The sequence below is a fragment of the Lacerta agilis genome, chromosome 16 (assembly GCF_009819535.1).
Source record: "Lacerta agilis isolate rLacAgi1 chromosome 16, rLacAgi1.pri, whole genome shotgun sequence".
Taxonomy (NCBI): Eukaryota; Metazoa; Chordata; class Lepidosauria; order Squamata; family Lacertidae; genus Lacerta; species Lacerta agilis.
In genome coordinates, this window is record NC_046327.1 from 33,043,226 (window position 1) to 33,067,259 (window position 24,034).

General features: G+C 46.6%; 2 protein-coding genes across 2 annotated transcripts; one reads left to right on the plus strand and one right to left on the minus strand.

Moving 5' to 3' along the window:
* Nucleotides 1-1,784: 1,784 nt before the first annotated feature.
* GTF2F1 (general transcription factor IIF subunit 1) lies at nucleotides 1,785-22,396 on the plus strand. Its single transcript, XM_033173065.1, has 14 exons — nucleotides 1,785-1,866; nucleotides 5,203-5,265; nucleotides 7,803-7,849; nucleotides 8,240-8,312; nucleotides 9,064-9,257; nucleotides 10,649-10,819; nucleotides 11,450-11,631; nucleotides 12,963-13,107; nucleotides 13,314-13,375; nucleotides 14,529-14,648; nucleotides 15,811-15,884; nucleotides 17,726-17,861; nucleotides 19,512-19,644; nucleotides 21,838-22,396. Exons 2-14 carry the CDS (start codon nucleotides 5,254-5,256, stop codon nucleotides 22,040-22,042), a joined length of 1,554 nt encoding a protein of 517 aa, XP_033028956.1. The 5' UTR covers nucleotides 1,785-1,866; nucleotides 5,203-5,253; the 3' UTR covers nucleotides 22,043-22,396.
* On the minus strand, nucleotides 5,896-6,691 carry LOC117060657 (S-phase kinase-associated protein 1-like). The gene is given in 2 exon segments (XM_033173066.1): nucleotides 5,896-6,245; nucleotides 6,248-6,691. Coding segments are annotated over 2 exon segments (486 nt in total). The 5' UTR covers nucleotides 6,627-6,691; the 3' UTR covers nucleotides 5,896-6,138.
* Nucleotides 22,397-24,034: the final 1,638 nt, after the last annotated feature.

Here is a 24,034-nt window from a genome sequence, read left to right on the forward strand (position 1 = left end):
GCGTCACAACCCCAGAGTTGTCTGCAACTGGACTTAACTGTCAGGGGTCCTTTACCTTTTTTTTTTTAAGTGTGTTGTTTGGCTCTCCAGCCAAAGAGGTACACATATATACATACAACCAGTGCTTTTTTTCTTTAAAAAAATGTTTAGGGGTATTCTCATTTTCCCACTCATATTGAAATACTGCCCCTCAAGATTGAGGCCAAACTCAAGATTCACAAAATGTTTCAGGGTATGCGTCCCGTGTTTCCCCACAGGAAAAAAACACTGCAGACAACTGTGGTGGAGTGATTAAAATAATGTTCAGGTGTCTTAACAGGAGATTTTGTGCCAGCCACTCGTGTGTGTGTGTGTGTGTGTGTGTGTGTGTGTGTCTAGCCTACCCTACAGGGTTATTATGAGGATAGAACAGGGTAATCCCCTTATATTTTGCCCTGGCCTTGGAGAACAGGGATTTTTAAAACTGAAATTTAAAAAGTAAACAGCAGTTGCGAACACCTGGTTGTCTATCAAGAAGGTGCAAAGCTCTTTCCTCTGGCAGTCCAATAAACGCGACATTAATCCGCGTTCATCTGCAACCTTGATAGACTCAGCCCGCATTCTTAGCGTCACGGCGCGTCACAGGATTTCCTTTTAAGGCGAGGGAGGTGCTCATTTACGCCACGCCCCTTCCGATGGGCGCGGTTTCCACAGCAACCGGCTCGGACTCCCCACTTCCGCTAAAAGGGAACCGGCGCTTCTGCGCAAGTTCAGTTCAACTGGCGGGTGTGGTCGCGGTCAAAGAGGTGCCTCACAAAGCTCTACGCAACCGCTACTCAAGGTCCGGTTAGGATGCAACGCAAAAAGCAGGGGAAGTATTCTACGTATATAGAAATCCGTCGTGTGTGTGTTTTTAAGGAAACAGTCACGGGCTTCCTTTCTTTAGAGGTGATCCTATTAAATGTGCACATGGTCCTCTAGTACAGGGGTGGCCAACTTCCAAGAGACTGCGATCTACTCACAGAGTTAAAAACTGGCAGTGATCTACCCCCTTTGGGGGGGGGTTCAGGTCAAAGTTGTTGAGTTGTTTTTTTTAGGAAGGAAAGTCCTCTTTTTTGGGGTTCACATAAAAGTTGTTGAGATTTTTTAGGGAGGAAGAAAGCAACATTCAGGAAGGAAAACCCTGTTTTTGGTGATTTGGGCCATTTTAGGGGTGCAGGGCAAAGATGTTGAGTTTTTTTTTAGGGGAGACAAAGTTTTTTAGCTTCTTTGGGAGAACCACTGATCTACCGGTGATCTACCACAGATGTCCAGTGATCTACCAGTAGATCACGATCTACCTGTTGGACGTGCCTGCTCTAGTAGAAGCCCGAAACTAGCAGTCGAAATAAATAAATGTCCAGTAGCACCTTACGAGTCGGACCAACTCTTTTTAATTTTTTTATTTATTTCGACTGCGTCAGACCAACACGGCTACCTACTAGCAGCGTTTATGGAAGACAATCTCAATTCGGCTACGAGTGATCGCCAAAGAAGAACATTTTTATATGTGATTATATTTATGATGATGATGATGATGATTCTCTTGTACTTCTAGTGTTGAAACCTATTCCAAAAAGGCTGAAATAAAATGGGAAACACCCGCGGGCGCCAAAAATAAAAATAAAAAACCAACCCATCCTCCCACCGCGTCTGCTGCTCTATTTTGAACTTTCCCCTTAGTTCCTACGCCCCTCACATGGCGGGCGCCAATGAGCTTGGCACACGGGTACCGGAAGTGTCAAGGGACCATGGAGCCACGGAGAAGCCTCCCTTGGTCCTCGCGCATGCGTGGGTGGCGACGGCGGGGAAAGCACAGGAGACCGGTGTGTTGCTGCTGCCCGGCAGGTGAGGCTGCGTGTCGGGCGAGGAAGGAGCGGGGAGGGACGGAGGCGGGTGCGGGGTGTGCGTGTAAATACGGTACTCCAGCAAGTGCTGCCATGGGACGGAAGCGCCCCGGTCTGCCCCACCCCCATTCCCTGGAAGGGACCCAGGAGTCCGGGTGCCCCACCCCCACCCACAGGTTCAGTCCATGCAGGGGATTCTCAGGTTCGGTCAGGTTCGCCCTCCAGCCCCAAAACCCAACGCCTTTTAGGGTTGCCACTTTTGTTTTGTTTTGTTAACATTTTATTAATTTTGCAAAAACAACAGAAAAAGAAAACAACAACAATACAAAATCATTATAAAACAAGAAAAAAAGAACATCAAACAATTTTTAAACCACAATTTTTGCTTGACTTCCCTTCACCTTTGGTTCCATTGTTTTATGCTTGTTCACGCACGTCCATAGAACCTTATATTCTTAACAAACCAATCTTAAAACCTTCTTAAAATCTTATTACAAGTGAGTTTTTAAAGTTATGCTTAATGTAGAAGTCTATGCACAAATGATATGCAGTAACATTTGCCCTTTTTAAGAAAGAATAAAAATAAAAAAACAACTCAATGTCCTCTTTGTTTCCTGGGTTTCAAATTATCTATTTTGTCCTGCATAGTTCAATCATTTAGTTTGCCAGTATAATTCATCTTTTTTTGCGGAGGCTTCTTCCTTCTGTTGGGACTGGCTTAGGGTTGCCACTTCTGACCTGCAAAGGACAGGACAAGATATGGGGTGGGGTGCAGTTACACCCCCCCCCCCATGACTTCAGAGCAACACATTACAATGGGTTGTTTCTAATGCTGGCCATGCTCAATGAAATGTACGGATCTAAGTTAACAAATGCACTTTAGTTTCAGTGACTCACATTCTCCCCACCTGCTGAATTACTGCTCCCCCACCCCCCAGAAAAAGGAGAGGGGGCATGTGTACATCCTATATGTGGTTCATACAATTATATTATTATTATTATTATTATTTTATTTGTTGAATTTATACACTGCCCTATACCTGAAGGTCTCAGGGCGGTTCACAGAAATTGTCAACATAAAAACCACCGCCATAAAATTGTAGAGTGGGCAGTGTCCCTGAGGACCATCTTAAGTCCAACCACCTGCAATGCAGGAACAGGCAGCTGTTCCATCTGGGGGGATCGAACCTGCAACCTTGACGTTATCAGCACCACGCTCTAACCCAGGGGTCAGCAAACTTTTTCAGCAGGGGGCCGGTCCACTGTCCCTCAGACCTTGTGGGGGGCCAGACTATATTTGGGGGGGGGGGGTTTGAACAAATTCCTATGCCCCACAAATAACCCAGAGATGCATTTTAAATAAAAGGATACATTCTACTCATGTAAAAACACACTGATTCCCGGACCATCCGCGGGCTGCATTTAGAAGGCGGTTGTGCCGGATCGGGCCCCCGGGCCTTAGGTTGCCTACCCATGCTCTAACCCACTGAGCTATCCTGTGTGTATGGGGGTAGGTAAAGGTAAAGGGACCCCTGACCATTAGGTCCAGTCGTGTCCGACTCTGGGGTTGCGGCGCTCATCTCGCTCTATAGGCCAAGGGAGCCGGCGTTTGTCCGCAGACAGCTTCCGGGTCATGTGGCCAGCATGACAAAGCCGCTTTCTGGCGAACCAGAGCAGCGCACGGAAACGCCGTTTACCTTCCCGCCGGAGCGGTCCCTATTTATCTACTTGCACTTTGATGTGCTTTCGAACTGCTAGGTGGGCAGGAGCTGGGACCGAGCAACGGGAGCTCACCCCGTCGCATGGATTCGAACCACCGACCTTCTGATCGGCAAGCCCTAGACTCTGTGGTTTAACCCACAGCGCCACCTGGGTCCCTCGTATGGGGGTACCCTCGTATGGGGGTAGAGGTAGCAACAAATTCTGTTTCTCTTCCTCACATAGCTTTGCCTTCACAACATCCCTTTCCATGTAGCTGTTAATGCCAATTCATTCGCACACATACACATGCATCATAGTCGGGCAAGTTCATTCAACCAGTGGGGCAGAGCTTTCCAAACTTTTCATGTCGGCGACACATTTAGAAATGCATCATTTCGCAACACAGTAATTCAGTTTTGCTACCAAACCAGAGGTTAAACCAACCCCTTTCCAGCAATGGGAAGAGTGCGGGGAGCGCTTGCGTGACGCACCCACACACTGCGGCCGACACACTAATGCGCCGCGCGACACACAGTTTGGAAAGCTCTGCACTGGGGTGTTGTACTTGCTTTGGGGGCCTGTCCTTTATACAGTATATTGCATCCATTTATCTAAATAAACAAAAAGAACAACCATCTCAAGGCTTCAATCCTCTGCATACTTATCTGAAAGTAAATTCAGCTGAACTAACTGGGACTTATTTCCGTTTTCAAAGGATCAGGTTGAAAGTGAATTTAGGATTGTGACAGTTTCTTGTAAGCGAGTCGCTTGCTAGACTGCTGCATGCTGGCAGATGGTCCAATAAAAAGCAGGGGTTTGAGGCCTCATCTGCAGTACACATTTAAAGCACTTTAAATAGTCGTGGTTTTTGTTTTGTCTTTTTTATGTGTGCCTAAAGAATAGGTTTTCAATATCCACCCTACCCCTCTATGAAGGAACAGGGTCAGGAGAGCACGTAAAAGCAACAAGGACCCATGCAGTACTAACTGTTACTTTTTGCCCAAAAAGGTATACTGGGCATATTTTGCAAACAGAACATCCACACACTGGAACATCCCAGAGACAGGCCACTAGGTGCAATGCCCTCGTGACTGCCACCGCCCCGCCCCCCACTCACGCTGTTACACGACAAGTTTAAGCTGCAGCCCCTTGTGGACTGTGGCCCAGTATCCTCCATTTCCCTGGCCAATGGGAAAATAACTGTCAGCTTTAACGAGAGAGAGAGAGACATGCGCAGGCAGGTTCTCACGACCCTCCTGCCAGCCAGCCTCTCCTTCCCTCTTCTCCTCCTTCCTCCCCTCCAAGGCACTTCCAAAGTCACTCCGTTCTTTCTCAGCCTTGTCCCTACATTCCAGACTTTCTGCTCTTTCTGTTGGTTTTTTTTTTTTTTTTTAACCAGCTTCCTGCCCTCTGTACATGATCAGAAATACTCTGCCCTGTTATGGCGGGTGGGGACAACCCCGCTTGGAGGTAAAGGCACCCTGCACTCATCTTAAGGGACACTGTGAGGTGCCAAGGAGTATTGAAAACAGAAAGTGTCAGCCCTCTCTCTCTCTCCAGCCCTTCACCCGACTTCTCCCCCAATTCTTCCATTCCTCCATGTGGGACTAACTCTTTCATTCTCTTTCTTCCTCAGACAGGTGCTTTTGGAGAGGCTTGACTGGATACCTGCGCAGCACGTCCAGGAATGACTTCTTTGGTGAGCTGTCCTTCTGGGATGGAGGCCAAGAGTTGTCTGAATTGCACCTGATCTTTGGGCTTGTCTCATCCTGGTTCCGTACTGGATCAGTTCTGGGGATCCCCACTAATTTTGGCATCCCAAACATGGTCAGCTATTTCCTGCCTGCCCCCCGACCTCTATTCCTGTCACAGCTTCAGGACACCAGATAGATTAGTGAGCAGTGTTAGAAACTGAGATATGAAAGCCAGGAGCTAAATGGCACTTTAAACCTAGGTTCTGGGTGCAACAACGGAATGTCTAGGCACGCTTTTCTCATAACAAGAATGCAAAGCTGAAAATGAACTGCAGCTATAATATTATGTTCATTTTCCACATGATCTAGTCCTTCCCCTGCCCAACCCCCCTAATATTCTTAAGAGGGTCTCTTCTCCAGTCTTCAGAGAGTAGCTCAGTGGGGAGGCAGAAAAAGGTCCTCCTTTCCTTCTACTCTGCAGTTTTAATCCAAAAATTTAGGTGCAGTACTGCGCCCAGAGCTCAGAAACTGCTTGCGCTGATGCAATTCCCTGTCGCAAAATGCGCCTAGAACAATGGGAGTTTCGAATGCTGTTAGTGAGTGTTCCAGCTTTCTTTCTTTTCTTTTTTTTGGAGTCCACACTTAGTTTAGTTTTATTGGTATCAGGGGAAAAGTAAGGGGACATTGGATTACACTGGTAGAAACTCAGCCAAAAGGATTTAAATCTATATTCAAATATTACACATGCAAAGAGAACAGCACCCTACAAGAACAACTTCATTTGCTGCTGCATTCGTCTAATATTAACAGTTATAAACAGAGCAGTGCAACTGGTATTTGGAACGATCCTTACAGTGTCAGTTGTCAGGCACAAGACTTCACTTTTCTTCACACCACTGGTTTTCTTTGCGTACCTGGGCTTCTTCTTCAGTGAAGTCATTCTTGATATTGAAGGTCTTGCAGATTTCTTCTGGTGTTTTTCCTTAATCATATTTGCAACTGTCTTGCACGTCACATCAAGTAAGCCTTTGATGTCTAAGTAGTTTGCAGCCAGGATAAGTTCAAAGAGAGTTCCTTGGTCTACTTTAAGAAATTTTTGGTCCCATACAGGGATGTCATCTGTTCGTTTCTCTTTGTTTTCATCATCCTCAGGTGGAGGTGGGTCATCTTTATGGTGGGTGCACCACTGGATTACCTTTTTTAATATAGCTGCATTAACGTTTGGAAGAGGGACAGGATCATCATCCCCTTCATCATCCATTCCCAAATCTTCCAACATTGTCTTGATGGTTACAGACTGCTTAGCAATTTCAACATCGACCTCAAATATTTCTCCATCAGAACTCTGCAGTTTAATTGAAGGCATCGTGAGGCAGCAACAGCAACGGCTCTCGGCCCCTCCCTCTGCGACGCCACCCAAGTGAAACAAGCGAGACTACTCAGTGTTCCAGTTTTCTGAAACTGGACAGTCCATTATTCCACACATATTCGCCACCAGCCCTTATCTGCCCCCAGGCAGATGGATGTATTGCTCCCTCCCTCTCTCTCCTGCCTGACTTTGCAAAGCTCTTCTCAAAATGGCCACCTGTTGTTTTCCCCTAAGTCCTGATTGGGTTCCATGTTCCATCTCCTAGTGCCTGCAGTGTATTGTAGTACAACATGATGAGCCCACTTCTCAGCAAAAATGCTTTCAACTCTTTTGTCCCTAAGAGTGACAGAGACATGATGATGGTCATCTGCTCAGGCTTGAACCTTGAGGGCAAACATGCGTATCCACCCTTCCCATCACATTGCATGCCTCCAGCCTGGAGGTGTGACTGGAAAACATATACAGTCGTACCTCGTGTTGCGTTCGCTGCGGGTAGTGAACGGCGTAGGTTACGAATGTGGCAAACCCGGAAGTGTTTACTTCCGGGTTTCGCCGCACGCGCAGAAACGTTCTGCGCAAGTCGCGCGTGCACGATATCGCCGCTCGGGTTACAGACTTTTCGGGGTGCGAACAGCACCCCGGAACGGATCAGGTACGTAACCCGAGGTACCACTGTACTGTTACTAGGCAACTCTAGCTTCCTAGCTTATTATATGGTCTAAAATACAAGGCCAGGCCATAGATGACCATGCAGTTTGGGGGGGATTAGCACCAGCTGTGCTAGCCATTGAGATGACACTGGATTACACAGGCATAGGCAAACTCGGCCCTCCAGATGTTTTGGGACTACAACTCCCATCATCCCTGACCACTGATCCTGTTAGCTAGGGATGATGGGAGTTGTAGTCCCAAAACTTCTGGAGGGCCGAGTCTGCCTGTGCCTGGGATTACACATTAACTCCACTTTGCTGTTTTGCAGCCTTTTGCCTCTGGTGTGGTTTGCGTGCAGCAGAGCAATTCTCAATGTTCTGTAGGAGCATATTGCTAAAAAAAAAAAGTGATATATTTCCTGTGACCTGTGCTAAACTTGTCACCTATGAATGCCCTCGAGTTTGGCCAGCCTCCTCTCTGCATCCTTTTTGACTTGAGCAAATCCCTGTTGCTTTTTTGTAGGGGACCAGCAGTCAGACAGCAACTGAATATGTGGTCCGTGTTCCCAAGTAAGTGCAATTCTTTCTTCAGACGTTTTGGTGTTGTGGTTGAATCTCCTTCATTTGATAGGTTTTTTTCTCCTCTAACCCAGGCAGGTGCAACATTGGACCATACTGGCCCTTGTACATTGTGGTCAGGTTGCTAGATTTTAATGTCTACCCATTGAAGCAAAGCCTTATCTGGGTATTCTGGGCATGCTGTAGATATGCAAACATTGAAATGTGGCCCTCGGTACCACTGGACTGCAGACATGCTTCATGCTTCTCTGCAGGGTGCAGGGATGGTCTTCCCATTAGACCAGAAGAAAAAGAGTTATTTTGGTGGAGCATTCCCACTTGCTTCCAACCTGTGATGCTGGTCACAGTGATCTGACTTATTTCTGCTTCCTTTCTCTACAGAAACACCTCCAAAAAATATAACATTATGGCATTCAATGCTGCTGACAAGGTGAACTTTGCCACTTGGCACCAGGTAGGACTTTGCACTCAGGCTGCTGAATTTTTCTTTTCCTTTTTGAAATTATTTTTAGAAATAATGAGTTAAAAAACTACCAAATACATAATCCATATATCCAGATTCCTCTGAATCTCAAGACTTCCCATCATCCCCTCCATGGGTCCTATTGTCAACATTTTCGACTGCATATTATTTCGTAATTATATTTTGAATCTGTCCATATTGTCCGTAGTGTTTGTGACATTACAAGTGTTATATCAAAATCCTGCAGTGGTACCTCAGGTTACATACGCTTCAGCTTACATACTCCGCTAACCCAGAAATAACGCTTCGGGTTAAGAACTTTGCTTCAGGATAAGAACAGAAATCGTGCTCTGGCGGCGCAGCGGGAGTGGGAGGCCACATTAGCTAAAGTGGTGCTTCAGGTTAAGAACAGTTTCAGGTTAAGAACGGACCTCCAGAACGAATTAAGTTCTTAACCCGAGGTACCACTGTATTGTTTTCATCTGCTTATAGCAGTCTCCAGTCAGAAGCCACACTTTGGTTTCCAAACGTTTTGGAAGTCGAACGGACTTCCGGAACAGATTCCGTTCGACTTCCAAGACACGGCTGTACTTAATTGGAATCCATACTTTGTGCTAGCAGATCTTTAATAATGAATTGGAGCTGCTTAAGAGCAAATTCATTCCCCCCCCCCTTTATTAGAGACAACGCAATATGGGTTGACCTTGGCCCTTGGCCCTTTCTTTTCTGCTCCTCCTTATAGGCAAAGATGGAGCGAGATCTCAGCAATAAGAAGATCTACCAGGAGGAAGAGATGCCGGAGTCGGGAGCTGGCAGCGAGTTCAACCGCAAGCTGCGCGAGGAGGCGCGGCGCAAGAAATACGGCATCATCTTGAAGGAGTTCAAGCTTGAAGACCAGCCCTGGATCCTGAAAGTCAATGGCAAGACTGGGCGCAAGTGAGTGGGTGGTGGTGCTTTTTTGCCCAGCTGGGTTTTGGTTCAAAGCTGAGTTTGGGAGTTTGGGCTAGCGTTACTCTTCAGTTTGCTTGCACTTGGTAAAGTCTAGAATTGGAGCATGTGATGAACCTCTCCCGCTTTGCGAGCAGGGGATGGAGCAACTTTTACATCTAGAAAGCTTTAGTTAAACATTTGCATGAGTGCTCACTGGAAGGGCAGATCCTGAAGCTGAGGCTCCAGTACTTTGGCCACCTCATGAGGAGAGAAGACTCCCTGGAAAAGACCCTGATGTTGGGAAAGATGGAGGGCACAAGGAGAAGGGGACGACAGAGGACGAGATGGTTGGACAGTGTTCTCAAAGCTACTAACATGAGTTTGGCCAAACTGCGAGAGGCAATGAAGGATAGGCGTGCCTGGCGTGCTCTGGTCCATGGGGTCACGAAGAGTCAGACATGACTGAACAACAACAACAAAACATTTGCAACTGGGAAAACCCAAGTCTCAAAATTAGAAAGTTAGGCTAACCCGTATGTGCGCCTTCTGTAATTTTTGGACAGTTAATTTTTTTTTATCTTATGAATAGTCTGGTTCCAGACCTGCGGGGCTGGGGGTGGGGAAGAAAATTCATAACTTGGAATTTAAAATACGGTAAATATATAGCAGGGAGCTAAACTGTTCCCAAATCCAGAACCTGTGATTTTGTAGTTTTAACGATTATGACAAGTCGAGGATTTAATAATTGTTAGGTTTCTATTTCCTCCACTGTGCAGATGTCACATGTCCGTGTTGTGTTTTGCATTCCACATACTGATTGTTGGATCACGGGGACGGATGTTACTGTACTTTGTTTCCGTTTTTTTTTACTTTCTGTTCTGACTGCGAAGAGAGGAGACATGTTTTTCCTTTGTCCTGTGTTTGCTTAATAAAGTAGCTATTAGAGAACACAGCCTCAGGCTTAGCTTACTCTGCATTCACTCTGCTGGATAGCTGAAGACGTGCCCATGGCAACAAGACATGGGTCATTATAAATCACGTCGGAAAGCTGCCGGAGCTCCCCTGAGCTGCACGCTGATCTCTGAATGGTGATGGGGGAGTCGTCCATGCATCGGCCGTTTCAACCTAATAACAATAACAATAACAATAACAATACATGTTTCTTTAAGCAGAAGCTAAAATTCTTGAGGTTCTCAAAAACTCAACATATTCAGTGTTTCAATCATATTCCTGAATTTGGGCAGTTGACATCAGAGTCTTAAGAGGTGTGTCTTCCCCTAATCTTGCCTTGCTCCTTTCTGGAACTGAACCCCTAACGTTAAAACCTTTGGTGTACCAAGAGTGCTGCTGCTTCATACTTTGGTGTACTAAGAGTGCTGCTGTTTCTTTTTGCTCAGGTTCAAAGGTGTGAAGAAAGGTGGAGTGACGGAAAACACCTCCTACTACATCTTCACCCAGTGTCCAGACGGCGCCTTTGAAGCCTTCCCAGTCAACAACTGGTATAACTTCACGCCCATTGCCAAGCACCGCACGTTGACTGCAGAGGAAGCTGAGGAGGAGTGGGAGAGGTGAGCAGAGGCACTTTGGTGGGCCTAAATTAGGCACGGCTGTTAATTTCACGGGGTCTATTCCTAGTGAAAGCTAGTAGACTACAACGCATGGGGTGGAATTCAACGTAAAGAGATCGTTCCATCAGCTCATGCATCTCTGCCTGTCTGCTTGATGATCTCCCCCCACCCCCGGTACACTGCTCTGGGGGGTTCTCCCGACCCTCCAGAGCAGATTTGAAGAGTGCATGGTGGCAGGACAGTCCTCTTGAGCTAGCAGGAATCATTGTGCTGGTTTCTTTTTCTTTTTGAAATCATTTTTATTTGATTGTACCAACATAGAATTGTAAAAATCCAAACTTATATCCATATACAGATATTTCTCCGAATCTCCAGACTTCCCACCACCCCCTCCATGGCGTCCCATTTGAAACATTTAAAACTGCATCTTCTTCCAAGTTCTAACTTCTATGTCAATTCATATTGTCCATTGTAATTATTACACTACAAGTGAAATCAAAATCCTGCCAATGTTTCCATCTGCGAGTCCCCGTGCCATGTGGCCCTTGCCTCCCAACCACAGTGCCCTGGGGAACCGGGGCTTTAAGGAGCAGCCCGTTTGAGTCTGGCCCCCTTTTTTGCCTTTTGCAGGCGGAACAAGGTTCTGAACCACTTTAGCATCATGCAGCAGCGGCGGCTGAAAGACCAAGGCGATGAAGAGGAGGAGGAGAAGGAGAAGAAAGGCAAAAAGAAAGGGAGCGACCTAAAAATCCATGACCTGGAAGATGATCTGGACATGAGCTCGGATGACAGCGAGTTCAGCGATGCCGATGGTGCGAGGGCAGGGGGTGGGGATGGCAGCTCTGACCTGGATTTTTTATATATATATAACAATTTTATTAGTTTTCAATGACAATAATCCAATAATAGCATCATTATAACAATGCCAAAATTATAATACAATTACTGATACCAATCATTCAGGTACCAAATTATATAATTTAGGTGGCCCCCTGCGTGCTAGAATTGATGGTTTGATTGTTTACTTTATTTCTGCGTTCCAAAATCTTATTAATTTCAATTACACTCCGGTCAAAATAACAATCCCTTATACAACAACTGCAGTATTAACAGCTTCCATTCGTACTGACACATTAAATGGTTTATAAATCTACTTGGTGAGGCACTTGAACTATATACATGTTCTTCCTCTGTGTGGCAATTATTCTGTCCATGTTGTTTCTTCCTGTCCTTGTAAAATATTATGTCTATCTTTTCCCGGTTGTTGCTGTTCTGCATCATGCCTTGGGCAGAGGAGCTAATCTCCCATTGCTGTTTCAGAAATTCTCCATTGCTCCATCTTGTGCGTCATTGTTTTGCAACTAACAACAGCTTCAAAAAACCCAACAAATAACTTGTTTTCTGGCCTGGATTTTTGAAGGACCCCTCTGAGAGACAGCGGCTAGCTTTCTAATGGGTTCCCTTTCACCCCCACTGAGCTTTCCTTCTTTCTCGTGTGGAGGAAGGCTTGGGCAAACTTCTGCAAGGCTTCAGGAAAGACCAAAAGGACAGCTACGTCCTACAAGTGAAACAGTGAGGGATGGGAGAGGCAAGGCATAGATGCATAGTCACTGCGATAGGTAGCAGTGACAAATCTGGGCCATGCAACAAGAACTGGGGCACTTCCGAAAGAGGTTGGGCTTCAGCAAACCTTGAAACACTCTTCTGCAGCTTTTGTCTCTGGTATTGCAGGATCTCTTCCTTGTTTGAGTTCATGGCCCACACAGAGGGCAGATCTCTTTTGATGCTGGCTCTGTGTGTATAATCTTGTTCATAAAAATCAATTTGCGGCGGAAGCTTCTGTGCATTTGCCATTTGTCACAGATGGGGAACCTGTGGCCCTCGAGATGTTGCTGGACTCCAACTCCCACCAGCCCCAGCCAGCCTGGTCAATGGTCAGGGATGATGGGAGTTGTAGGCCTGGAACACCTGGAGGGTCCCAGGTCCCCCACCCCCTGCTCTGTGCTGTATAAAATGCACCCCTTTCCTTTCCTTTCCTTTCCTTTTCTCTCGTCTTCCCCTTGGGTTATACCACTCCCAGTGAGATTTCTTGAGATTCCTGCCTTTGGATAAAAGTGTTTAATGTCGTCCCATTATTCATTAGATGAGAAACCCACCAAGCCCAAGAAGAAAGCCCCTCTGACGAAGAAGAAAAAGAAGAAGAAGGGATCCGACGACGAAGCCTTTGAAGACAGCGATGATGGGGACTTTGAAGGGCAAGAGGTTGACTACATGTCTGACGGATCCAGGTGGGCACCGCAGTGGACAGGAAGTGGTTTTTCCCCAGCTAGGGGGGCAAGCATTGCCTGGCCACCCCCGCGTTGGTCAGTGTGCTGCTGCTTCTCTTTCCTATTCCCCCTGTTGGGACTGGTGGCTTTCCCTGCCAACACTTCACTTTGCCTCTATGTATGTGTTGTGTCCATTCGCACTGAGGGTTCTCCCTGTCCTCTTACAGCAGCTCTGTGGAAGAAGCCGTGGGGAAGCCCAAGGTCAACAAAGAGGAAGACACTCCAAAAGGTGTGTGGCTGAGCAGGTTGTGCAAATGAACAAATCCTAAAGTTCACGATGGCAGCAAGACCTGGAGCAGCCCATTGGAAGCTTGGTGGTTTTTATCTGTTGGCCCTGATCATTGTTTCACTCATCTCCGTTGTAAGATGTGTGGGAATGTCAAGGATAGTAAGAAAGGATATATTGGATAAGTATTATCCTTCCTTCACTCACGCTAGTAAGTGATGTAGCAGAGCTGATTCCCCTCAATATAGCCAGAAGCTAGTTTGCAGATTCATTTGAATCTCTTAGTTAAGATTATTTCCTGGTGTCCCCTTTGATCCCTCTTAAAAGAATAAACACACGAGAGTCTTTCTGAGTAAAGTTACAAAAAGTTTACTCACATTTCAGTTCACGATATGATCCCTTGAAAGGCAGGCTTTACTTAATAGTTAGACAAAGAAAGAGTGAGCTTATCTCATAGGGAGACTGAACTCATGTGCTGCTGGCTGAGAGCCAGCAGACAGCAAAATTACATTAATAGAGCAAAATGACTCCAGGAGAGCAGCATGGCAGCAAAAGCTCAGCAAGAGAGCAATAAGAGACAAGACAAACTGAGAAAATGGCCGCATGGCTCTTTTGTGGAGTCAGCCAGAGCAACGGCCATCTCCCAGGTCGCATGCAGGGGGAAGAAGCTCCAGACCAGTGGAACAGGGAGTTACACTGATTGGATGTCCCCCTGCTTGTGCCCATTCTAGGGAAATAAGGAATGTTGCATTTGACCGTGCCAATGGATTACATCCCACAAGATGCATGTTGGTGTGCATACTGATGTTGACCTGATAGGAGATTCTGTTCTACCTTTGTCCTGGGTAGTTAGATCTACCCAGTTTTGTGCCAGCTTGCATGGCATGGCTTCCCCCAAATAATCCTGAGAGGTGTACTTTGATGTGGGTGCTGATCATCCTCTGCTCAAAGACCTCTAGGGCCACTCTGGACCCCTCTCAAAGCAGCACTTCCCTGCAGAAAGGGAAGCAGCAACCTGTCTGGCATAGGTGGGTTAGGCTTTCCGTTTAGCTGCCGCTGGGAAGGGGAATGGGGGGAACTGCCAAGCGGATTTGGCCAGAAACAAGTCAACCCCAAATCCGTTGCCTCCTAACCCCATTGCCTTGCTGCTTTGCAGGTATAGACGAAGCAAGCGAGAGCAGTGAGGAGAGCGAGGAGGAGAAGCCGGTGGAGGAGAAGGAAGAGGAAGAAGAAGAGAAGAAGGCCCCAACTCCCCAGGATAAAAAGAAAAAGAAAGGTGACGTTCAGTTGGTAGAGCATGAGACTCTTAATCTCAGGGTCGTGGGATTGAGCCCCACATTTGGCAAAAGATTCATGCTTTGCAGGGGGTTGGATGAGGTGAACCAAGGGTTATAAGCCTTTATGGCCTCAAAGACATGCTATAAAGAATGTGGGTTTTGGCTGTTGGAATCAGGGCTGGAGTAGCCTTTATAGCAGCTAACATCTCCCTATAGCTAGGTTGCAGAACTTATTGCAGATATTAGTAATGTGCAGCTTGAAGCAATGGGGTGCATAAAAACTGAACCCTTTTGGAATAAAAATTGTCCCCATAAGTATTATTCAAAGTTTTATTAACCAGAACTTCAAAACAGGTACAAAAACAATCAATGATATGCAAATATATAACATAAATATGATCAGAACAAAAATCAAAGCTCTGTTTCTCCCATAGCTTGCATTAGGCTGCATCTGGCCTAAGACTATGCAGCTCCTCCTTTGTTGTCTCTCTGGCATCCAGAGACTTGCAGTTGAATACCCTCACATGATCTAAGGTTAAACACTCACATGAGTGTTAGCAGAGAACAACAGTTAATTATCAACTCAGAAGCTTAGAGAGCTTCAACGTGGCCCAATGGAATTTTCCACTGCTAAACCCTTCACAACATAAATACAGACACTCTCTGTTTCACTGTGCATTTAAACCATTATACTTAACAGAACTTTGCTTCCTTGGGACAGAAGTTCAACAGTTGTAGCATGTGCCCAACCCTGACCTGCTGACATAAGTCTCCAGAGACACACCTGGAAGCCCAGAAGGGGCAGAAGCTTGAGCATCAAAACATTATTTCTGGCCTCAGGAGATAGTTTAGTTCCCAACTTAGGGCCCTCCAGATGAAGATGTTGCGCTCCAACTCCCAGAAGCCCCAGCCAGCACTGCCAATAGGTAGAGATGGTGAGAGCTGGGAGTCCACAACGACTCAAGGCCACCATATTAGCCACCCTGCCTAGTGCTTTACTTTTGACCTGAGTTCCCTGAGAGAGCCTTGGTGAACAAGCAGCAGCCTGACCTAGAATCTACGTGCCAGCGTCAAATGGGTTCTGCCTGTGACTTGTTTGTCTTGAAGTCTGCCACGAAGACAGCAAAGCCCAGATTGACTTGGTTTGGCTCTGCTTTACAGACACCAGTGATGAGTCTGAGACGTCTGAGGACAGCGACATTGACAGTGAAGCATCTTCAGCACTCTTCATGACGGTAAGCCCAGGTGCAGTTGGGGTGGGGGTGGCATTCCAGGGGTGTGGACCTGGTTTGGATAACAGCTGTCATTTCCAGCCTAAGCCTGGTCCCCATAGAACAGACTGTGTGACACTGACAGTAGCAGTGAAGAAATGAGTTTTTTTGAATGTCTGCTTGCACTGACTTCCTGCAGGCAGAGAGTGAGCATTGCAGGAAGCAGCATCAGCTGCAAGTTTACTCCCCAATGTGGTAGATTTTTTTGGGGGGGGTCGACTTGCAGGGATTTCTTTTATCAATGCAAGAAAGCATTATTATTATTATTATTATTATTATTATTATTATTATTATTACTACTACTACTACTACTACTACTATTACTACATTCCTCCCAGCTGCCAACTGAACTGATCCAGTCTCCCTTCCACCTCAAGATTCTGTCATTCCCTCCTGCTTCATAGATGGGCTAGGCTTCCATCTCCAGGTTTTGTGATGCATTCTGCTATCTTGGCTGACAAGCTTAACATGGGGAAATAGGGCTGGCCCCCTTCTTCCCTGGCAGCAATGGAACTGTTTTTATTGCAGAGAGCTGGGGCCATTTTGCTTTGTAATAATAATTTATTATTTATACCCCAGCCACTCTGGGTGGCTCCCAGAAGAATTAATGATAATAATGATAATAAAGCGATAAAACATCAGACATTAAAAACTTCCCTAAACAGGGCTGCCTTCAGATGTCATCTAAACGTCAGATAGTTGTTTATTTCCTTGACATCTGATGGGAGGGCATTCCAAAGGGTGGGCACCACTACTGAGAAGGCCCCTCTGCCTGGTTCCCTGTAGCTTCACTTCTCGCAGGGAGGGAACCGCCAGAGGGCCCTCGGAGCTGGACCTCAGTGTCCGGGCAGAATGATGGAGGTGGAGACGCTCCTTCAGGTATACAGGACCGAGGCCGTTTAGGGCTTTAAAGGTCAGCACTAACACTTTGAATTGTGCTCGGAAACGTACTGGGAGCCAGTGCAGGTTTTTCAGGACCAGTGTTATATGGTCTCGGCGACCACTCGCAGTCACCAGTCTAGCTGCTGCATTCTGGGTTAGTTCTATAGAGACCCCTCTATGGAAACTCTAATATGTACCCAGCCATTAGCATTTTTTCTTTGGTGTAGATATAATCATGCTAAGGGTTATGGAACTTTTAATATATATATATATATTTAATTTCTATACCGCTTTATATTTTAAAGAAAAATCTCAAAGAGGTTTACAGCATATTAAATCAATAAAACATAAATAAAATAAAAATTAACATTAATACAGCATAGTACCATCGTACCTTGGATGGCGAACGCCTTGGTACTCAGGCTCCCAAATGCCACAAACTCGGAAGTGAGTGTTCTGGTTTGCTAACTATTTTTGGAAGCCGAACATCTGGCGGGGCTTCTGTGGTTTCCACGCTTTGGTTTCCAAACATTTTGGAAGCCAAATGGATTTGCGGAACAGATTCTGTTCAACTTCCAAGGTACGACTGTATAAGTAATTCCATTCCTGTTATTTTTGTTCTTAGTTGCTTTCCTTAGGAGCTATGGAGGGAAATGTTGTTGATGTTTTAAAGTTGATGTCGTTTCTAGCAAAGGCTCCGTGGGCTAGAGGCATTTTCGCATAGGTGAAAAGAGGTTCCTGTTTGGGTGTCTGTACTTTCGGGATGAAGCACATGTGGCACTGGACTCCCAGCTCCCATCGGCCCCAGGCAGCTCAGCCAATGATCAGAGCCAAAGCCCGACAGCGTATTGAGGGCCACCCGCACTGGTGGTGCTTGAATGGAAAAGGGAACCCTGGCTGAGCCTGTGTTTCTGCCCTCACAGAAAAAGAAGACTCCTCCCAAGAAGGAACGCAAGGGCTCGGCTAGCAGCTCACAAGGGAACAGCCGCCCAGGAACACCCTTGGTGGATGCCGGCACCTCATCCACCCTGCGGGCCGCAGCCAACAAACTGGAGCTAGGTACAGCCGAGTGTGGGCCCACAGGAGCTTCTGAGCTTTGCCTCTTGCTTTGTGTTGTGTACTGTATAAGCCAAAATAGCTGCCCTCTTCTTTGCTTCTTGAAAGTTTCTGGGCCTTGTATGTACAGGTGAAACTCGGAAAATTAGAATATCGTGCAAAAGTCCATTTATGTAAGCAATTGTTTTCATTAGCTACTGGGGTTTAATATATGAGATAGACTCATGACATGCAAAGCGAGATATGTCAAGCCTTTGCTTGTTATAATTGTGATGATTATGGCGTACAGCTGATGAAAGCCCCAAAGTTGAAATTGTTAATTTGGGGTTCTCATCAGCTGTACGCCATAATCATCACAATTATAACAAATAAAGGCTTGACATATCTCGCTTTGCATGTCATGAGTCTATCTCATATATTAGTTTCACCTTTTAAGTTGAATTACTGAAAGAAATGAACCTTTCCACTATATTCTAATTTTTCGAGTTTCACCTGTATTTTGGAAAACAGGCTCCAAATGGGCAGGGCTCCTCCACGAGCCTGAAAACCGTATCTGTTCCACTCTTCTTTGTGGCCTTTGGTCCCTCTCTCCCATTCTTTGTATCCCATAAAAAATTCCTTCCTGTAGCACCTTAGAGACCAACTAAGTTTGTTCTTGGTATGAGCTTTTGTGTGCATGCACACTTCTTCAGATACACTGAAACAGAAGTCACCAGACCCTTATATATTGTGAGAGAGTGAGAAGGGGTATTACTCAGAAGGGTGGTGGGAATGGGTGATTGGCTGATAGGTGTGGTAAGCCAGTTGACGACTGTTAACGACTGCAATTGGTCTTACAGGGAAAAGCAAGGGGCGAGATGGCCAAAAATAGTTTTATCACGTATAATGAGATAAGAATCCAATGTCTCTATTCAGACCAGGTCTCTTCGTGGTTTTAAGTTTGGTAATAAGTTGTAATTCAGCAACTTCTCTTTCCAGTCTATTTCTGAAATTCTTTTGTAATATGACAGCTACTTTGAGATCTTGTATAGAATGTTCTGAGTAATACCCCTCCCCACCCTCTCACTGTATATAAGGGTCTGGTGACTTCTGTTTTAGGGTATCTGAAGAAGTGTGCATGCACACGAAAGCTCATACCAAGAACAAACTTAGTTGGTCTCTAAGGTGCTACGGGAAGGATTTTTTTTTATTTTGTTTCGACTAGACAGTCCAACACGGCTACCTACCTGTATTTTGTATCCCATAGTTAGAAAATAGCAATACAGTTGTACCTTGGTTCTCAAATGTAATCCGTTCCAGGAGTCCGTTCAACTTCCAAAAACGTTCAAAAACCAAAGCGTGGCTTCCGGTTGGCTGCAGGAGCTTCCTGCATTCAAACGGAAGCTGTGTCAGCCACTTGGCTTCCAAAAATTATTTGAAAACCAGAACACTTACTTCCGGGTTTCTGGTGTTCGGGAGCCAAAACGTACAAGTTCCAAGGCGTTCGAGAACCAAGGTACAGCTGTAAATGAATAGTTGCAAAACCAACAAACGCACAAATTACTGGGGCATCCATTCCCTCTTTAGCCTCATTCATTTGGGCTCCAGGGGTGGAAGGGAAGGTGCGTTGCAATGGTTGTCATGAGGCCAGCATGTTTTCTTTCCCTGGAATAGGAAAACGGCAGGCAGGGTCCAGTGAGCTACCCGCAGCGAAGAGGCTGAAGTTGGATGCTGGGGCCCAGGCCTCCACCACCTCTGGGAAATCTACCCCGCAGCCACAGTCGGGCAAGTCAACACCCAGCAGTGGGTAAGCATACAAGTTCACCTTCCTGCCGCAGCGGTACCTATTTATCTACTTGCGCTGGTGTGCTTTTGAGCTGCTAGGTTGGCAGGAGCTGGGACAGAGCAACAGGAGCTCACCCCATTGCGCGGATTCGAACTGCCGACCTTCCGACCAGCAAGCCCAAGAGTCTCTGTGGCTTAGACCACAGTGCCCCCCCCCACATCCCTATAAGCGGTGTTTCCGTGAGCTCTGGTTTCTGTCACAGTGTCCCGTTGCACCAGAAGCGGTTTAGTCATGCTGGCCACATCACCTGGAAAGCTGTCCGTGGACAAAGGCCGGCTCCCTCAGCCTGAAAGCAAGATGAGCAACACACCCCATAGTTGCCTTTGACTGGACTTAACCGTCCAGGGGTCCTTTACCTTTACCTTTTTTATTTGCGCATACAAGTGCTGGCTCTCGTTTGGGGCGGAGGTGGGGAGGGTCCTTGCTGTGCATTGGGCCCTTCTGCAACTATGACGACACACTTCGCATCAGTGTTGATGAGCTTTCCAGAAGCAGTTTGAAGAATTAAGCGATTGTATTAACTCCCTAATCCGTAGCAGATGATGATGCACTTGGCTAAGAATGCAGGATGTGAGGGTCAGTTGGCTGCCTTGGTGAGCCGCTGTTTCCAAGAGCCACCACCACGCTCACAACACGGGGGTAGTATTTGTGAGGGGTACGAGCCCTCAGATCCCGTTTCTAAGCAGACTGACAGAAGACGTGGGGTTCTGTGAATGGTGGAGACCCCCACACCCTGACCCTTGGACCATATGCTGAGGGAGACACAGCTGAGTCAGGTCAGGCCCACTGTGGCCTTAGTAAAGCACCAGCTCAGCTGCCTCATTTACAGTTGAATCATCTTATTATTGTCGGAATGCTTAGGAATGTGGATGAGGATATATTGATTAAGATATCCTATCCTAGCTTGTGTTAACAAGCTCCAAACTTAGCAGAGCTGCATTCCCTTTCTAAAGCACAGCAGGAATGGTTGCACAGGCTTGCTAAAGCCTCAGAATAACATATATATTCCTGGTATATTCCCCTTCTTCCCTCTTAAAAGTAAAGACACAATACAGTGCTCTTTATAAGTATAAAAAGAGTTTACTCACAGCTTTTCATCCTGAGTTACAGTACAGTCTCAGAAGGCAGGCTAGCTTAGATAAATGTATTTACATGTGCTCCATAAGGGAACAGGCTTCACCAGGCCCTCTCTCGGCTGCAAGCCAAGAGAGCATCCTTGTTCCTTGAAGAGACGAATCCAAAAAGAGAGGGAGAGAGATGGCATCTGGTCTCAAGAGTTTTGTATACAGGTGAGACCACACGCACCTCTAGTTACACAGGAAGTTATCTCAGTCCAGGTAAACAGGAAGCTTTGGTTGGAGGACTGAGATACCCTTCATGTCCACTCTAGCAATGGTATGTTTTGACTGCTCTGTGTTTACATCCCACAATTATGAACTGATCCTGGTGCTTTTCCATCAGCACCACTAGGTGGAGAGGTGAGCTGCTATGACAGTCCAGGTCAGGGGTCGGCAAGGTTTACCTTGCTTGGGCCGGTTCACTCCAGCGGAGATCCCTCCGTGGGCCAGATTGCGCGCACAGCAGTCATTGCCCCCCCCCCATGCCATACCTTCATTTAGGTGTGACGCTAGTGATCAGGGCAGCTCAGGCCTCTCACCCACTTGCCCCAAACACTGTTGTCCCAGGCACATTATTGCCCGCTTCTCTGCAGCAATAAGCCAGTTCTCCAAAAGCTCAGAGACGACAACAACAACAAGTGTGGCAAGCCAAATGGTTAGGGCAGATAATCTAATTATCTCAGATGTTCAGACCTAATGAATAAGCTAATAAGATTAAAAGAGGGACCGATGTAAGAATTGTATGAAAAATGCCCGAAAACACTCTGTAAAACAACATTTTAAATATTCACTGTTGCCATTCGGGATCTAGGCACTGCAAAGCTTAGGGCCTGAAGTTTTTGGCAAGGTTTACAAGTACACCTGTGTTTTCAAGCACTGTGGTTGTCCTGGCCAGCTGCACGCGTCAGAGAAGGGCAGTGGGGCAATTCTGGCACTTAGGTTTTGCTGCGAGAGCCGTGGAGGAACGTCCTTCCTCTTCCGTTGTGTTCTTCCCTGCCTTGTGCCGTCGCATTAAACTGCCCTTGCTTCCTTGCAGCGATGTGCAGCTAACGGAGGATGCCGTGCGCCGCTACTTGACCCGAAAGCCCATGACCACCAAGGATCTGCTGAAGAAATTCCAGACCAAGAAGACGGGGCTGAGCAGCGAGCAGACGGTCAATGTTCTGGCCCAGATCCTGAAGCGCCTCAACCCCGAGCGCAAGAACATCAATGACAAGATGCACTTCTTCCTCAAGGAGTGAGGAGGGCAGCGGCTGGGCCTGAAACAAACTGTCCTTGGTCATCCACCCTCCTGCTGGGCAGCTCTGAGCCCCCTTATCTTTGGTTAGTAGCTGGGGGTGGCTACATCATAGAACCATGAGGACTGGCATTCATACCCTTCGGGGAAAGCGAAAGAGCCATTCTCCTACCTATGTGCTGGTGGCCCCCTTGGGATTCAGGGGGTGGCGAAAAGGGGGCGGAAGACTGGGACAGTCCCGTGAGAGGCACCGAAGCCTTGATCTCTCTGAATAGGAATACTTTTCTCTATCATGTGGAGGAGTTCACAAATGAAATGCTGCCATTTTTTGAATAAACAGGAATCTTTTTACACGCAACCCACAGACACCCACCCCACACCTTGTGTTTTCTCTCATGCTGGAAGGCCTTGAGAGGCAAACCCTTCTCCTCCGCAAGTTGTTTTGCAACCAGTTCCACTCTTCTCCCCTTGCCTCCCTCACCCGAAATCACAGAGACTCTGAGTAAGCCATTACTGGTACACAAATATTTTTCCTTGTATTATTTTTTTTTTAACGCAGTCTAAAATTGTGTGTGCTTTGGCAAACAGAGAAGGACACTGCTCAGCCTGCCCTGCTGTGACTGGATTCCTCTAGCTGGATGCATCCGGTTGTTTTCAGTCTGCCCTGAAAAGGTTTTTGGGATGGGGTTTTTTTTTGTAAAAGCTTGGGATTCCAAATTTGACAAGAAATGGGAATAAATTAAGCAAATTGAATTATTTGCATGTACACACTTGAAGTTCATGCTCTCTGAGCACTTCATAGTTCTAGGATTCATCTGCTTCTGTTCTGGATTCTAGATTGCTCCCCTACACCTGTGAATTACTTACAAAGAAGATGTTTTGTGCAGCGCTGGATTGGTGCTCCAAATGGGCATAAACATAGTAATAATAATAATAATAATAATAATAATAATAATAATATATTGATACCCAACCCATCTGACTGGGTTTCCCCAGCCACTCTGGGCGGCTCCCAACAGAATATTAAAAACACGATAAAACATCAAACATTTAAAAAACTTCCCTAAACAGGGCTGCCTTCAGGTGTCTTCTAAAAGTCAGATGGTTGTTTATTTCCTTGACATCTGGTGGGAGGGCATTCCACAGGACGGGTGCCACTACTGAGAAGGCCCTCTGCCTGGTTCCCTGTCACCTCACTTCTCGCAGTGAGGAAACCGCCGGAAGGCCTTCGGATCTGGACCTCAGTGTCCGGGCTGAACAATAGGGGTGGAGACGCTCCTTTAGGTATACTGAAAGTAGGCAGAGAGCTGAGGAAATGTGTTGCTCTTGTTTGGGCCATTCCTGTATACCACACCCTGATTGGAACCACTTCTCCAGAGAAGTAGTCTGTACCCTCCAACATGGAACACATGTTCAGAGGAGTGAATGGGCGCATACAAGATGCTCAAAAGCACCTGTGTCAGGTCATAGAATCATAGAATCTTAGAGTTGGAACAAGAAGAAGAAGAGTTGGATTTGATATCCCGCTTTATCACTACCCGAAGGAGTCTCAAAGCGGCTAACATTCTCCTTTCCCTTCCTCCCCCACAACAAACACTCTGTGAGGTGAGTGGGGCTGAAAGACTTCAGAGAAGTGTGACTAGCCCAAGGTCACCCAGCAGCTGCATGTGGAGGAGCGGAGACGCGAACCCGGTTCACCAGATTACGAGTCCACCGCTCTTAACCACTACACCACACTGGGTCATCAAGTCCAACCCCCTGCAATGCAGGAATCTCAGCTAAAGCATCCATGACGCATGGCCATCCAAGCTCTGCTTAAAAACCTCCAAGGAAGGAGACTCCACCACCTAAACCCCATCCCTCCTCATACCTTGGTATGCATTTTGACACTGGCTCTTGCCATGACTATGTCTTTAGCAACCTCTCTCCTCCTCATAATGCCTGCCTGCCTTTACAGTGCTGCTGTCCAGTATTTGGTGCTGCTGATGTATCCAAC

Coding starts and splice junctions, on each gene's coding strand:
- GTF2F1 (XM_033173065.1), top strand. Junction 11,632..12,962: donor CGAGTTCAGCGATGCCGATG/GTGCGAGGGCAG, acceptor ATTATTCATTAG/ATGAGAAACCCACCAAGCCC. Junction 15,885..17,725: donor CTTCAGCACTCTTCATGACG/GTAAGCCCAGGT, acceptor CTGCCCTCACAG/AAAAAGAAGACTCCTCCCAA.